We start from the raw sequence: 15,806 nt of genomic DNA, 5'->3' as shown, positions 1-15,806 counted from the left end.
CGGGTATGGAAAGCCTGGGAAGGTGATGGAATTTAAATTTGTATTTTTAAGGCCTGGAAAAGTTTTGAAAAAACCCAACTTTTGCAAAAGTCCTTGAAAAAGTATGGAATTTGGCGCCTGAAAATGCCAGATAGAGATAGGAATTTCAAATTACGTAACGTTTATATATTCGTTGCAAGTATGGTAAATTGGCTACATATACCAAAGTCTTTTTTCTAGTTTTACTATGGGAATTGCTCGATTTTTGTCGATTAAGGTTATGAAAATTCGGGGTTTTTTTCTTGAAAAATTTTGGAAAAGTCATGGAATTTATAAACAAAAATTGCGCGGGAACCCTGCTTGTATACTGCACATGTCAGCCTCATAGTAGGGGATCGCCAGTTCGAAAGTTTAACAAATTAGTGTTTTTTGCTACATAAACTGTTTGAAGCATTTTATGGCTGTTGTTTTTTAAGCATGTTTTATTTGTTTTCTATTCATGGCAGTTTGGCAGCCATGGAGGGTTCAAAGCACTACATAAATACTGCTGTCTTGGGAAAGGACATGATCACCAGGACAGGCATTGTGCAATTGGAAAGATTGAGAAATGAAATTACCTCCTTGCTAAAAGCTACATCTTTGCCCAAGGTACCATAAGTTAGCTTAGTTTTGTTGCACTTTTAAAATGCTGATAATTTGTTTTTCAGTATCGAGTAATATTGGGAAACCTTGTCCATACAACACAAAGCAGGCATAAGCTTTTGCAGCATGCTGTGGTAGGTTGATTTGATTTTGTTACCACTGCATTATGTGCAACATTTTTGTGGTTACGTGATAGGAGGTAGGCACATCAAGTTGACAGTTCGCTTACATACAGAATGTATTATCATTGGAATTTTTTACATTAAAGATAAATGTGTTGGAAAAAAACTTATTTTATGTATTTTTTAGCCAATGGAGGAAGAGAGGAATCTTGTGGATCATCCAGGAGACAATCTAACTGAATCCTGCTCTGACACCAGCTGTAGTGAGGATCTTTATCCTCCCGGGAAAATCATTCATATTGTGTACAGAAAACCAACCAAAGACCAAAACTTCTGCTCCAAGTAGCTACAGCATTTTTTTATTTTTATGAAAGCACCAAGCAAAAAAAACTGACAAAGTGAAAAATGTTAAAATTCATCTTTTTGTGAAGAAAAGTGTCAAAAAAATAGTATGTGCAACAGACAGCAAATATGACTTTGTTTTTTGAAATACAATCCTTTCATTCATTTTCCCAAGTTTTTGCCTCTAATATGTCATAGATATTTATACAGTAATACAATAATGTCCTTAATTGAATTTCTTTAATATGACCAATACAAATTAAAAGTTACTCCATTAGATCACTAAATATTTCAGTCAACCAAGTAAATTTTCATGATGGTAAAAATATGTTGTAGGCCTTCTGAAAGGAACAAATACTTTGCCATTGAATCAGACAACAGAAATGATTTCAATGAACTCCTAATTTCACATAAAATGGTTGTCCACCATTTTCCGAACGAATTGTTAAAGGCGATGAAAAAGGTAACTTTTATGCAACAGTTGCACATTTGTAGCTTGAACTTCTGACACAACCACTGCAAATCACTTACTTGGCATTTTTTTTTCAGGTTATCAAGCAATCCCAGATAGTTGCTGACTCTCGAAAATACACAGAGTCTGAAACATTGCCAGTTGGTGGGCTCACAAGAAATGGAAAAAGCAGAAGAAGTGACTTGGCTGAAAACCCAAAGGTGGTCACTTTGATCATTGTACCTAAATTTTCCACAAAATAAAACAAAATTCTACTTACATGTGTTGTCATAGGAACCCGTCATTGAGCAGCCCCCTGCTGCAAATATAGATCATGGTTTTGAGAATATACCTCTTCATCAAAGTCCAGAACAAAGGTATTTTAAAGGCAGTTATGAATGCCACTATTTGTGGTTTAATTGGCAATAACCCACAGATGTCAGATTTTGTGTTTTTGCTTCCTTGTAGACAAATATTAATGGAATAAAACAAGAAAAATCAAGTTTAATCATGTGCAAAATGTTTAAATGTACTACCTTTGTCTTGAAATTTATTTATGTGGCAAATTTGAATAACCTACAAGCTTAGGGAAAGTGTGTGTTATTTTTTAAGGGCTACAGTACCTGAAAATATTGGTGACGAACCGGTTGTGGCTCCTTTGGCCAGGATGGATTCATTTTCTGAGTCCGGTTCAAGTAAGCCATTGCTTTTGCCTTCAAGATATATGTGTAGTGATCATAACTTTTCAATGGTTGAACACAAAGTGTTACCAACAGGTTTCGGAGTGGAGTCACCAGCTGCAGGTTCTAGTTTGCTAGTCCCAAGCAAATCAGTGGACGTGATAGTAGAAGTTGATGAACAAGAAGTAAGGGACATTTCCTTTTACCAGATTTTGTATCAATTTAATTTTCTGTGTACTTACATCAGTGATTCTCAAACTGTGTGCCATGAGAGATTCCCAACTGTGCCACAAAATCTTTCCTATTTTAAAGTGCGAATGTTCTCTGGTGTTATTAAACTTCATAAAGAAATACAGTTGTGCATGAAAACATTTCAAAGCTCCTATTTTTGTTATTGCTAAGAACATGTCCTTACCCACCACAATAAAGTTGAAAATTAAGCTTTTTTGAACAACTTTTGTTATGTGTATCTGCGAAGTGTGCCGCGGAAGAAAATTTTAGTTCTTTAATGCGCCGCATGCTTCAAAAGTTTGAGAACCACTGACTTTTATCAATTTTAATCAGTGATTGAAAAAAATCAAACATTATGTGTGTTTACTTTAACAGGCAAATCACAATATCAACAATAGCAATGCAACTGGGATAGACTCACCACAAGTTCAAGGTAACAGTGCGACAGAAAAAATCTCAGCACACTGTTATAAAGAAATCTTATGATGCAAATGTCCTACTCACTATAACCATGTCCAATGCTTTTTCAACAGAAACTTTACCTGTTGGTCATAATGACAGACCTGCCCACAGCCAGTCAATGGTGCACCATTTCGGTGATTACATGGATGTGGTGCTCACTGAACCACAATCCTTTTCACAAAATGAAACAGCAGCAACATCAGAAAGTCGCTATTCTCGGTCGTTATCCATGCCTGCCCGCCCACCTGTGATTAGTGCGGAACCCTACTCGCTTGATCGAAATGTTGTGAGACGTGCCCAGTTTGAGCCCAACCTTATTCCCAAGCCACCAAGAACTCATTCCACAAAGAAGACTTCCAGACCTGATGAACTGCCAGTAAGAACAAAATAAATAAAGTGTTTTGTTTGGACATAAACACATGTAACATTATCTGTTTAGCCAATTTGCAGTGGATGGAACTGTGTGTGATATTTTTTTCTGTCTCTCTGTTTTAGCTGTCACGTGAATATGGGTCAGCTCCCTCATCTCGTATTACAACACCAATGACTCCATCCAGCCCAAAGTCATCAGAGATCAAGCAATAAGCAATCCACTTCAAATCAACAGCTTCCACTGGCAGTATTTCACTGTTGTTTGCCTGATTTTTCATTACACACAGAGACAAAATTTTGTTTTGCTGCATAACAAGAGTTTCATCTATTGGGAAAATGCAATCATTTGTTCAGTATTATGCATTTGTTGAACTTGTCTGTGTCTCCATGCTTTTGAACACTTCTGTACAGTTTATGTGTGGTGTATTTTTTTATTATTTCTGCGTGCAGATGCAAGTGCTTAATTAGCTTTTGACAGCTACAGTTCAAATCCTGTTGTGGTCTGGAACTGCCTCTGTTTGCTTCCTTAGTGTGCACTTGCGATTTTAAGGGGATTTTCAATCAGATAACAATGATATTGCATGTCTTTCCAACCTGAACTATACCAAATATTTTTGTATTTGCATGGATAAGTTTAGTAATATTTACTTGTAATGGTACTGAACTGGTAACATCATTAGCCCATAGCTTCCATTGTATCATGTACGAAACACTGTATGGTCCAAAAGTTTTTATCTTTTAAGTATCCTGTAAAAAGTTTCTGTAAGTTTTTGTCCATCCATTTTCCTGTCATTGTCTTGCAACTGGTGGTACGCATAATGTGTCTGTATGGTGTCACTGTGTACACAATCTTCACGTTCATAGAAGACTTTAAACTCCATAAACCACAACAATCTGATACACTTTTTATTTTTAAAACCTATTTCTACACCTAAGGCCTGTGCTTTATATTTTTACCCAAAGAAGTTAAAAGATGCACTTGAATACCATGCATATTTAACTAATGTTAGTCAGTACATTTAAATATCAGCTGCCCAGCAAGAGGCATAAATGCATGCATTTATGTTTGTTTTAAAATTGCTTGTTGTGTATAAGTCATAGATAATAAAATTGTTTAGATTGAAATAATAAGAATGCAGAAACCTGGTCAACCAATGAATAATTTTATGTCAAACCCTGTTCTTGTGTGCAGTTGCAAACTAAAGCTTACCAAATTACCATGTTTTATCTGGTCTTGCCACAATGCAAGACATAAATTATAATGTGTTTCCCATTGTATGGTTTTGCTTGCCAGTGCTTCAGTTCTCCCAGCACCTATTTCTTATGTGTTGTCGTGTAATTTTGCTTAAAACATGAACACAGCAGCTCGTTCGTTCACTAGTTTGCTTCTCTTTAGAAAAAAGAAAGGTTTTTGGTACTTCAATCAAATGAAATAGGTAGACTTAAAGCATTCAACCAATTTGTTATGCATGACCCTCTCAGGCATAAAATTGATGTAGGTCAATTTTTGAGTCATCAGTACACTGGTTGTAAAGAAGTTTATTGCAAAGTTTAAGTGCGCCAAAAAACAGCAAAAACAAAGAGAAAAACACTTACAACAGCCTGGATGTCCAACAGTGTCAGCTTAATATGGCACCACCTAACTTTTATGCCATAATGATTTAGTTGATTTGGGAAATAAATAGATGTCTGTGAATAACTTACATAACAATAAAACAGTTTTGAACAGTAAGGCTAAACACCATAGTGGAACATATAAACAAAACAACAAATAACATTAAGGCTGTACTGAAACAAAAAAGTTGGACTCGAATATGTTTATTGCTAGGGGTCATATAATATATCTGCATGAGAAACTGTTATATTCAAAAATGGTAAACTATTTGGGTATGGTTAAAGTTAACAATTAGTAAATTAATAATTTCTACAAGGAAAAGCAACTTGTGTAGCGAGCATAAGTTAGTGAAGAACAATGAGTAAAGCACATATTGATTGACGTAAACTTATTACTAAACAGAACTGTGTGTTATACCACTTGACTGCTGTAAAAAAAGTTGGCAAAGTAACAACTACACGCAAAGTACTGAGGGTGTAAAATAATCTCATTCACATGTCAAGTCTAAAACACCACAGAAAATGGAATCACTAGAAGTACACAAATGATATAAGTGAGTTTAAATGTATGGCTTGCTCTATAAAACTATTCAATAAAAGAGTGTGGAAAGTAAAACTAGACACGTGGAAGACAGAATGTTTAAACGTTTCATTACAGTGTAAAAATTGGCAATTAAAAGTTACACATTTTTCACCATATATGTGCTGAAACGCACGTCACAAAGCATGACCAAACATTGTCACACAACTCGTTACAAAAGCTGCCAAACCCAGTTAGGCATAATGCTATTTGATCTGTAATAAAGAAATGATTCATCATTGAATACTCATCACAGAAAACAGCAGATGGATTTCTTTTTGTCTTTTTTTTCTGTGGCGATTTGCGCTGCAGCTTCAAACACTTCCCTGATGCCTTCCTTTGTTTTTGCTGAACACTCTAGATACCGCTTTGCTCCAATGGTAGTTGCCATTCTTTGTCCTTGTTCTGAGCGTACTGGTTCCTGCTTGCTTTGTGCAAGTTCTTTGCGAATTTCATCATCATTTCTGCAAGCCATAAAGCTCAATATCAACATTTTTAACTTCAAAACGTTTGATATGATGATTAGTTACAAAAACATGAAATCAATTAGTGTCATTAGTTGTCAACCATACAAAATTGTTTTCATACCTCAAATCTTTTTTGTTTCCAATCAACAGGATGGGAACATTTGGACAGAAATGTTTGATCTCGGGCATCCATTTTTCTGAAATGTTTTCAAGGGAATCTGGGGAGTCAATAGAGAAACATACAAGAATGACATCAGTGTCTGGGTAGGAGAGTGGCCTCAAGCGGTCATAGTCTTCTTGACCAGCTGTATCCCACAATGCAAGCTCTACCTACAACAACATAGGGATAAAAAAGGTGTAAAACAAACTGTTTCTTTATTGTACAGACATAAATAATTAAAACCCACCTGCTTTCCATCAACTTCAATATCAGCAACATAGTTTTCAAAAACTGTGGGAACATACACCATTGGAAATTCATCTTTGGTAAACACAATCAGAAGGCATGTTTTTCCACATGCACCATCTCCTACAATTACTAACTTCTTTCGTATTGTTGCCATCTCAAATTACCAAATGTTTTGTTTTCAAAAGGTCTGTATCAAAAATATTGAAAATTTTTGTTTTCTATTTGCACTTGCAGCACACGAATATATTGTCAGCCTATCAATGTTGCATTAAAACACTCTGTCTCTTGTATACCTTCAATTGAAAAGTCCAGCAACTACAACCTGGTAAAGTTGGCAAAAATACACCTGCTGTAACCACGAACAGACCATAACAAACACACACGGACACAATCTTATATAGGCGGAAGCAATGCAGTCTAAAAATGTTAGCCAATCGCGTACAGCTTACGTCACGTTTAGGGCCGAGCTTGTAAAGAATGAATCATCCGGTTTAGCTTCGGGTGACGGTCAGCGATTCGAAAACAAAAGTTGCGCATCGGCATCGCAATAGTTTTAAAGTTTGTGTTATTATTGGATCTTACATGTGGTTATAAGATAATGGTTGTGAAGCTAGTACACTGTGGCTGCTGGAATATTTGTGTTTTCGACACAGATTTTTTCTGTTTGTCCAACATGTGTTAATAACTATGTTTCGCACAAGGCACACAAAACTTATCCACAAACAAGTATGAAAGTTTACTGAAACAAGTTGAAATTAACCGACGTGTGTTAACAAGGTTGTAGATTCCAATCCCATTTCGACCTCTGGTGTTCCTCTGAGCAAGAAACCTGGGCGATATTGCTCTAACCTAGAGAAAAATGGTTTAACGCCCGTGCGGGCTTGCAATGAAACTTTGACAACTGGATACTGGTATATGGACTCATTCCCATTCGAATGTGTTGTCACTTGCATTATGATATTCCAGATAAGTCTGTAACTTAGTTTATATATGCACACTTTGCACGGTTTTGAGCAATCTAAGCAAAAAAATACTGGCTCTGACTTTTACTTAGTTTATATCAGTGGTTCCCAACCTTTTTGTAGTCACGGACCCCTTTTATCAATTTTATAGGTCCGCGGACCCCCAACGCAATTTAGTCTTGTTATGTTTTTTTGTTTCCTGCATTCGTACGTTATTATACTTTCGCTTATCAGGGCAGAATTTCGATCAACCTTCACAGTCCCTCAATCTCAATAAAGTTCTGTACTGTAGCAGTCAATGCAACAGAGAGATAAATTTTCTGGTGTACAATACTTGAAACAAACCACAATAAGTTCTGTTGTTAATGTGTGTTGTGATGTCACAGGATTGTAAAAACGGTTTGGGAACTTAAAATATTGTACACTTGTTAATGCTACTCCAATTGTTTGCCTCCACGGACCCCTTGAAACCATCTCACGGACCCCCTTGAACACCAGGTTGGAGACGGGCATGCGAGCGTTTTTTGCACAATGTGCTCGAAAATGTGCAGGTCGAAATGTGCGCACATTTTTCGAAAATGTGCAGGTGCCAAAATGTGCAGGTCAAAATGTGCAGGTGCCGAAATGTGCAAGTCATAATGTGCAGGTGCCAAAATGTGCAGTCGCTCAAATGAAGTATTGATATTTAACGTCAAACTATTGTTGTGGTCATAAATTGTGCCAAAAATATTAGTTATAAGTTATGACCTATAAATTAAAATCGGATTTAAGAGAAACTTGTAAAAATGCATGTTGTGTTTGTTAGATATGGCAAAGCGTGAAATTATCTAGCATTCAGGAAATAGGAAACACTGTTTTTCAGACTAGATATGTACACGATCGTCACCTCAATCGGTTTGACTTTATTGTTTTTAATTTAAGGCCTGTTAGCTTGTAGCCTGCCCAGCTTCTATAGATTTTACAATTAGACAATAGTATACTCATATGACAGTCCAGCTATTGTTTCCGTCACGCTTGATTAACACTACACGCTTGTCGGATGCTTGCATTGAGTTTGGTGCTTTAAGAGCAAGCAAATGACAAAGCTGGGCTTGTATGGTCAGATTTATGCATCTACCCTGTATAATGTTACTACGTGGTTGTGATTGTGCTGTTGGAGAGTATTTAATGTACGTTTTATCTTTTTAGTACTTCTTTAAACGCTTTGAAGTGATTTTACCTAACATATTAAAGGGTGCATAAAGTTTATTACTAATTGATTTAAAGTCTGGTAAAAATAGAACTTTCCTAACTGGCTGTATCTTTGAACTGATGTTCAACGACTTTGGCCTCGACCAGGAACTCTGGACAGACGAAAGGTCAAGCTTGAACAAAGATCATGTTTTTTTCCAAAGTTACTCATTTTAAACTGTCAACAAAGGGTAAATTTTGTGAATCAAAAATTAAGTTTATGTGAAGAAAAATTCAAGGCACCAAAACAATTGCTAGACATCATAACCACCAAGGAAACTGGTGCAGAAAACACAAGTCAAATTGCTATGATAAGTAACAAAGAGTTAGACACAACAGAGTATTTATGAGGATATGTTTTTTCAAGGCAAAAAACTAGTTTACGGAAGTTATCAAAATTGTCAGCATGTTGTCAACCATGCGACCACAGGGCCAGCTGATTTCTTTAGTGGAGCCAAAGTCTGGAGGTCTCGCTTATCCTTTTATGAGTTACTGCAACTTTTACAAAGTGCGTAAATGCCTGACAGGATGTTTACGGCCAGCCAACAAGCTAGATTTTTACTGCATTGCAAAAGTTACACTGATCCTCACAGAATTTCCAAAAAAGACATATGTGAAATTCTAGAAGTTGCTGGCTACCATATGAGTATACTGTTATTAAACTCAAAACCAAGACAAAGACCCAGCTGTCCAGTGATTTTTATTCAATGAAACAAATGAATTATTAGAAAGTTTTCCATCCTTTGGGTTATACTGCACAATTGACAAAAGGACTATATATGTGTCTTTGGAAGAAACTCAAATGACAACATTCAAAAAGAAAAGGACAACCACACAGTTGCCCAACTTAATGTTTGACATTTTTTATTTGTTTGAGGCTCATTTACATGACATAACTTGGTATATGGGTATTTAATTAGGTTAGTTTTGAAACCCACACAAATACTTGATGTGATGCCCTAATTTTAAGTTTGCTAAAACATTCATGTTATTGCTTCTGACTTGCTATTGTGTGGACCAGATGGCTAAAAAGACCTACTGTAGGAATATCATAATACACCAAAATATCATTAGATGCTTTTGCAAAATTTGTAATTGTTTCCTGACTAATATACAGAAACTAGATGATTGCCATTATGAACGAAAAAGGTGTATGTTTCATGTGGGATTGCAAATAAATAAACAAACTAAATCTGGCGTGAACAATTAGAGAGATAAAGAGACTGAAACAGCCAGAAAGAATATTAGGATAGGGAAAATATTTTTTTGAGACCGCTGTGGGCATTCTGTATTATATTTTTGGTAAAAAATATGTACAATGGTAACAAAACGGGTTTAGAAAAGGATAATACTGAGATGTCATGAAAAAAATGATGGATGTGCAATGCAAAAGTATAAGTTCTCACCATTTATATAGGCATCAGTTATTTACCACTGCATTTGTTTGAAACCACATTGTATTTTCAGTTATTTTTGCCCTGAAGGGTCATATTCTGTTCAGTTAAAAAACTTAATCCACTGCATTTAACAAGAAAAATAACATACCTATATAAGTTAATTGATTTGCACAGAACACTATTTAAAATAAAAATGCAGGGAAAGATATATAATAATTATGTAATTGGGACAAAAAATTGTTTGTGTGAAAGGGACAGAAAGACTTTTTTAGTATGAAAGGGAGAAATTTTGGCACCTGCACATTTTGACCTGCACATTTTGGCACCTGCACATTTTGACCTGCACATTTTGGCACCTGCACATTTTCGAAAAATGTGCGCATATTTTAACCTGCACATTTTGGCACCTGCACATTTTGACCTGCACATTTTGGCACCTGCACATTTTCGAAAAATGTGCGCACATTTTAACCTGCACATTTTGGCACCTGCACATTTTCGAAAAATGTGCGCACATTTCGACCTGCACATTTTGGCGCACATTGTGCAAATTCTTGCCGTAAGCCCTGTTGCCAGGTTGGGAACCACTGGTTTATATAGTTTTGGGTATAATGTTCTTGGATAAACAGAACATGACGAAACATATTTTTGCCTCAAAATATGTGCTGATAATAACATTTTTTAGGTGATCTTGATACTTTTGTCAATGATTAGGTCAATCTTTATTAACTGAAATTATTAGAAAAATACAAAACTGATTTAACTTTTGAGTATACGTAAGAAACACGAATTTCGTTTAGCGGCGCTTTCAGAAATTTTTGATTTTGACACAAGCGCGTCGATGTGAACGCAATATTCGAAACTAAAATTGTTTTTACGTTCCTACTTTGAGATTAAAGCAGGACAATGACTTTTGATCCCACTCAGGATGTTATTCTTCGACCACTGTTGAAAGATCCAGGGTGTGATTTAACCGCTTACCGCGATCAACATTTCAAGGTTTGATCTTTTAATCTTGATTTCAAGGTCGAAAATAACTCATTGAGTTGTAGATATATACAAATATGTTTTAGAACGAAAATATATAAATATCTTTTCACAATCACACATATCTCAGTTGTTGTGTGTCAAGTGTCCTCTGTCCACAAACCCAGACATGAGAAAGATGTAAACAAGAAAAAATAATTTAGTTTCATATTTTTGTCATTGTATGAAATGAAACAATCCCCACAAACATTAGCACACATTTTTTCAGATTAAAATGTGGAATTATTTGTATAAATCAAAATTAAAGAAAAACATGTCATAATGTTAAACTGCATGATGATTTGGTTTTCAAATATTTTGTGGTGAAGATAGAGAATAATTTTAATCCTTTCGGGGCGCTAAACCAATTTTAAAGATTTTTCTATGTAGATGAGCCAAGTTTTTAGCATTTCAGCAGAAAATACATAAAAGGGGAACATATAAAGATAATTCATGCTTGTTGTATTATGGGTCTTCTTTCCTGGTCAACGGAAACCTGTAATCTTTTTGTTTTTTCTTTTCCCAGCAGTTTACCAACAGGCCCGTAAATGCAAAACTGTAAAAACAGCCATATTCTGTAGAGTTTCACACCTTGTTGGTTTGTACATGCAAGAACTTCAAGTTATTTTGTAACTTTTAGTTTGATCCATGTTTCACCCTGTTTTCCTCAAATAGATGTTTTATGTTTACTCCTCTTTTTGGTTTTAAAACATGCTATAATGCAAAAAAAATTAGAAAGGTCTTTTTTCCTTTTGGAAAAAATTAGCTGGGTCGACCCATTATTTGAGCTCACAGGTCTAAATTATGTGTTGAAATACTGTACAACTAAGATGTGCCGCAGAACTAGACACTGTGCAATATAAGCCATGTCTCAAAACCTGTTGCTATACAACATGAGGCATGGAACAGCAGTGAAAACCTTGACCTTAACCAGAAACACATGACAATGTTTTTGTTATTTGAAATTTAGCTGTATGTCTGTACATTAGTTAGTCATAACGCTGAAAAAGAATAATACCAGTGGTTCTCAAATGGGTGCCACTTGGAATTTCGGAGGAAAAGCAACCATTAACGTTAGTTTAGATGGGATTTTCTTCAGTGTCCAAGGACAACCCAATTAACTATATTTATTAATATAATTAAAGGGTTTGGTTCATGTTGTTTCAACACAGCAATCCCATTTACCTTGTCTTTTATGCTGTAAACAGCAAGGCTGATGGGCCCACCAGATCTGTGGTTTAATGAATTTCTGAAATCCAGGAACCCAGCCTGAAAACCAAATTAAGGGTGACCATACTCACAAAAATGAACAAATGCTAATAAAAAGATTAAAATACCAACAAATGCAACTCATTTTATTGCCAAAACATTTTTTGCATTTAAGTGTTATTACAATATTCTTTTTTATTTTTGTGGTGGTGTTTGAATACAAAAGCTTGTAAATTGAAAATGGAGCATATTGCATTAAGTATTATGTGATTAGAATTTTTAGTTCGTTGTGATTTTAGTTGTGTTTTTAAAATTGTCAAGAAATTTTAAAACAACAACAATACTTTTTAGGGAAGTCGTAATGACCAGGAAAATCTTCTACGCAACTCAAACACACTTTATGTTGGAAATTTGTCATATTACACCACTGAGGAACAAATACATGAATTGTTTTCAAAATGTGGAGATCTAAAACGTTTAGTTATGGGACTTGACAAATTCAAGAAGACTCCATGTGGATTTTGCTTTGTTGAGTGAGTGTTGAATTCTGTTTTAATGTTGTTTCTTTTATGTTTCAAAATATCAAGTGTTACTTGTAACTATCATTTAGGTACATGGAACGTTCATCAGCAGAGGATGCAATGCGTTATATTAATGGAACACGTCTTGATGACAGGGTTGTAAGAACTGATTGGGATGCTGGGTTTAAAGAAGGGAGGCAATATGGCAGGGGTAAACGTGGTGGACAGGTGGGTACTAAATTTGTGTTCCTGATTTCTTCAACTGTTTGCACAACAGAAAAGTACATAGTTTTCCTTGGGGCCGGTTACAACATATTTTACTGTCTAGGTCAGGGATGAATACAGGATGGACTTTGACCCAGGTAGAGGTGGGTTTGGGGCCCGAGCCCAGTTAAAATCGGAGAAACAAACAACTGGACCTGCGGCAGAAAAAGAAGAGACAGAAACGTGACGAAGCATGTTGTTCAAGATATGGGATATCGTTGATACATCCCTTTTTTATTTTTTGCAAATTTTCTCTCCAACACAACAGGAATGTGCCTAACTTCTTTTTTGACTTACTAATTAGTCCCAAAAGACAGGTAGTCTTGGTCCTGCTCTTGTTTTCACAGCCAAAGTTTCTACCTTAAACAATGTGAATGCATCTGGCATGCATTACTGCAACAAATGTTGTATTCTTTCTTTCATCCTTTTTGTCAGTTATTGTTTTCACTCTGGAATGGATTAAAGTAGTGGCTACAAAATCAATACCATTCAATTAGGCATACGGTTTTATGATTTGCTGCTTGTACTCAGTTTTCAATTGCAGATCATTTGCATTTTTCCCTTGCTAAATGCTCCATACCCAACGTTTGATTTGACCGGTGCCGATTTTAGGGGCGTTCTTAAACTTATCACATATTGGGTAATCAAATATGGTATCATTTGATTTTTGCTGAGTGTTCTGCAACACTCTAGTCGCGTGCTATGTTGGCTGGTATGTTACTCCTCACCATGTACTTGCATATTGATCACGAAGTTGATTGGTTACAGCGGAAGGAAGGAGTGGGGGGACTGACTGACAGCGGTCGAGTGTCGGGCCAAACTATTCACAGTCTATTATGCTACAAATTCGAAAGTGCTCCAGTCAAGTGCGTCGGCTCAGTCCTCATTATGATACGACAACGGGCATTATGTGCGAGCAATCAGTGCGCGAACAAGTTGCCGTTTTGCTGTCGGAATACACTTTCGTTTGTCGGCGAAAACACTTGAAAGTTTCGTGTTGCTACATAAACACGAATTTGTTGTATGTTGCAAGTTGTTACAATGCCGAAGGCCAATTTCAGGAAAATTTAACTCGGCTTTGTAAGAAATACGAATTTTAAGGTTGCTGGTCAGTCGCTCTATCAGTTGTGTTGTAACCAATGTTGTTGTTTGGAATCTAATGTGGTACACATTTCAGTCTAGAAGCAGTAAGCTCTATTTACAAGAGGTCAAAAACAATTTTGTTCATGTCGCTGAGCTTGTCGCATGATAACCAACTTCGTCCCCAGCGACGACTTGGTTTGTTGCGCAATTCTTATCCTGATCACGTTATTGGATCCTCACGAAATGTGCATGATGTCCGACAGTGCTGCAGTGCCTTTGCTCGAAATCTGAGGTCTTCACCCGAAAGTGAGTGTAATTGTCCTAATATCCTATTAAACGAATAGCCTATGTGTGCAAGGGCCAGATTTTGACACGAACAATTGGCGTGGTAAACAGTCCACACGGAGAAATAAGTTAATATTTTTTTGCTTGAGTAGTGCAACTAAATTAAATAATGAGAAGTCTTAAATGAATTTAGCAAATACTCGTTCACGCCGGTCACCAACACAGCGCACTCGGCTGGAGCAACGGGCGCTGTTAGTTTGCAAAGAAAAGCTGGAAAAACTTCGTTGCATTAGGAACGACAATGCTCAAATGATGGTTAACAAGGTGGGTGGACCAAATCCAAGATAGTCACACATGGCATCTTCAAACTTTGTTATGGTAATTTATTTAAACACGCACTTCGTTTACGCGAAATTTTCACCCTGCGCACATCACTAGCGCCAACGGAGTTTAGTAGATAAGTGCTACCACTCTTACAACTTAGTGGTTTAGTTTAAACAAAAAAGAGAAGGCTTCTGACGTTCAAAACAGCTTTGCTGTAATGAACTGTTGAACTTGTGCTCAATTGGTTAAAAACGTGGCACTACAGACCAATGGAAGAAATCCCGCCCCTTTAACCTATGTTTGATGAGAAAGCATTTTAGGGTAGCCTACGTGTTGTCATCAATTCTTGATTTTTGTTTGGTATCATTTCCCTGCGGCGTCAATACTAATTGGCCTATGAAGAAATAATGAAAGCAACGTTTTATATCTTTGCAATTTGAAGTCCCTAAGCAGTGATTATAATTTGCCCTGCCCAATACTCTGATTGCCAAAATCTAAAACAATGGTCGCAATTGAGCAACTGTTCGAAGTTTAAAGAAACCGTCAATAGCAGCACATTGTCTGTGTCTTTTACTTGCCCATGCACCAGAAAGAAACCAACCATAAAAACCCTGCCAAATATGGAAAGTAAAACAGTCAATCTTATGAGCCTTTTAATATAGACCTTGGCGTGCATAAGCTAAATTTGCCCAGCTTGTTTAATCATACCTTAACAAATGCTACAATTATCAGAACTTTGAAGGCGAAGAAGATAAGTCACTACTTTCGTCAATATCATTACATCACGTGACTCATCCAGCGTACAGATTACCTTCAAAGCCCGCTACTGCTCCCCCTCTTGGAGGAATGCCCTCGCCTTTCTATGGGACTCTCGCATACAAAATATACGAGGATGACGCCTTTGCACCACCAACGAACGAAAAACGCCTGCTTGGAAGACCACGTAGTCTGCCTGGCAGAGAGTTTTCTTTCCGAACAGACGAAATGGGTTCAAGCGATTTTGTGGCTTATCGTCCCAACGAAGTTAAACGTTGCTATGAACTTGCTTCAGACACAGCGAACCAGCTTTTTCCAGCTGAACGAAGGCCTTGGCGTGTGTCAGGTTAGTTATTACCACCTTTGTGCGCTTGAAACTTTCACCTACAGGCAACGCG

General features: G+C 36.6%; 4 protein-coding genes across 4 annotated transcripts; 3 read left to right on the top strand and 1 right to left on the bottom strand.

Annotated features, from left to right (window-relative positions):
• Positions 1 to 441: 441 nt before the first annotated feature.
• Positions 442 to 4,652, top strand: LOC145208738 (uncharacterized). Its single transcript, XM_080079010.1, has 11 exons — positions 442 to 627; positions 687 to 755; positions 931 to 1,085; positions 1,422 to 1,548; positions 1,635 to 1,757; positions 1,831 to 1,913; positions 2,149 to 2,231; positions 2,313 to 2,401; positions 2,823 to 2,880; positions 2,981 to 3,285; positions 3,405 to 4,652. Exons 1-11 carry the CDS (start codon positions 457 to 459, stop codon positions 3,492 to 3,494), a joined length of 1,353 nt encoding a protein of 450 aa, XP_079935136.1. The 5' UTR covers positions 442 to 456; the 3' UTR covers positions 3,495 to 4,652.
• A 148-nt stretch (positions 4,653 to 4,800) lies between these two features.
• Positions 4,801 to 6,721, bottom strand: LOC145208739 (ras-like GTP-binding protein rhoA). Its single transcript, XM_080079011.1, has 4 exons — positions 6,645 to 6,721; positions 6,350 to 6,538; positions 6,064 to 6,272; positions 4,801 to 5,939 (listed from the first exon to the last, which is right to left on the bottom strand). The coding sequence occupies exons 2-4, from the start codon at positions 6,503 to 6,505 to the stop codon at positions 5,726 to 5,728; spliced, it is 579 nt and encodes a 192-aa protein (XP_079935137.1). The 5' UTR covers positions 6,506 to 6,538; positions 6,645 to 6,721; the 3' UTR covers positions 4,801 to 5,725.
• Positions 6,722 to 10,756: 4,035 nt separating this feature from the next.
• LOC145208741 (nuclear cap-binding protein subunit 2-like) lies at positions 10,757 to 13,465 on the top strand. Its single transcript, XM_080079013.1, has 4 exons — positions 10,757 to 10,939; positions 12,527 to 12,708; positions 12,786 to 12,924; positions 13,025 to 13,465. Exons 1-4 carry the CDS (start codon positions 10,847 to 10,849, stop codon positions 13,145 to 13,147), a joined length of 537 nt encoding a protein of 178 aa, XP_079935139.1. The 5' UTR covers positions 10,757 to 10,846; the 3' UTR covers positions 13,148 to 13,465.
• Positions 13,466 to 14,004: 539 nt separating this feature from the next.
• On the top strand, positions 14,005 to 15,800 carry LOC145208740 (uncharacterized). Its single transcript, XM_080079012.1, has 3 exons — positions 14,005 to 14,349; positions 14,522 to 14,652; positions 15,385 to 15,800. The coding sequence occupies exons 1-3, from the start codon at positions 14,187 to 14,189 to the stop codon at positions 15,757 to 15,759; spliced, it is 669 nt and encodes a 222-aa protein (XP_079935138.1). The 5' UTR covers positions 14,005 to 14,186; the 3' UTR covers positions 15,760 to 15,800.
• Positions 15,801 to 15,806: the final 6 nt, after the last annotated feature.

Source organism: Phallusia mammillata, unplaced genomic scaffold, assembly GCF_965637545.1.
Source record: "Phallusia mammillata unplaced genomic scaffold, kaPhaMamm4.hap1.1 HAP1_SCAFFOLD_341, whole genome shotgun sequence".
NCBI lineage: Eukaryota > Metazoa > Chordata > Ascidiacea > Phlebobranchia > Ascidiidae > Phallusia > Phallusia mammillata.
The sequence above is the reverse complement of the archived record's forward strand: the minus strand, read 5'-3'. Positions and strand labels throughout refer to the sequence as shown.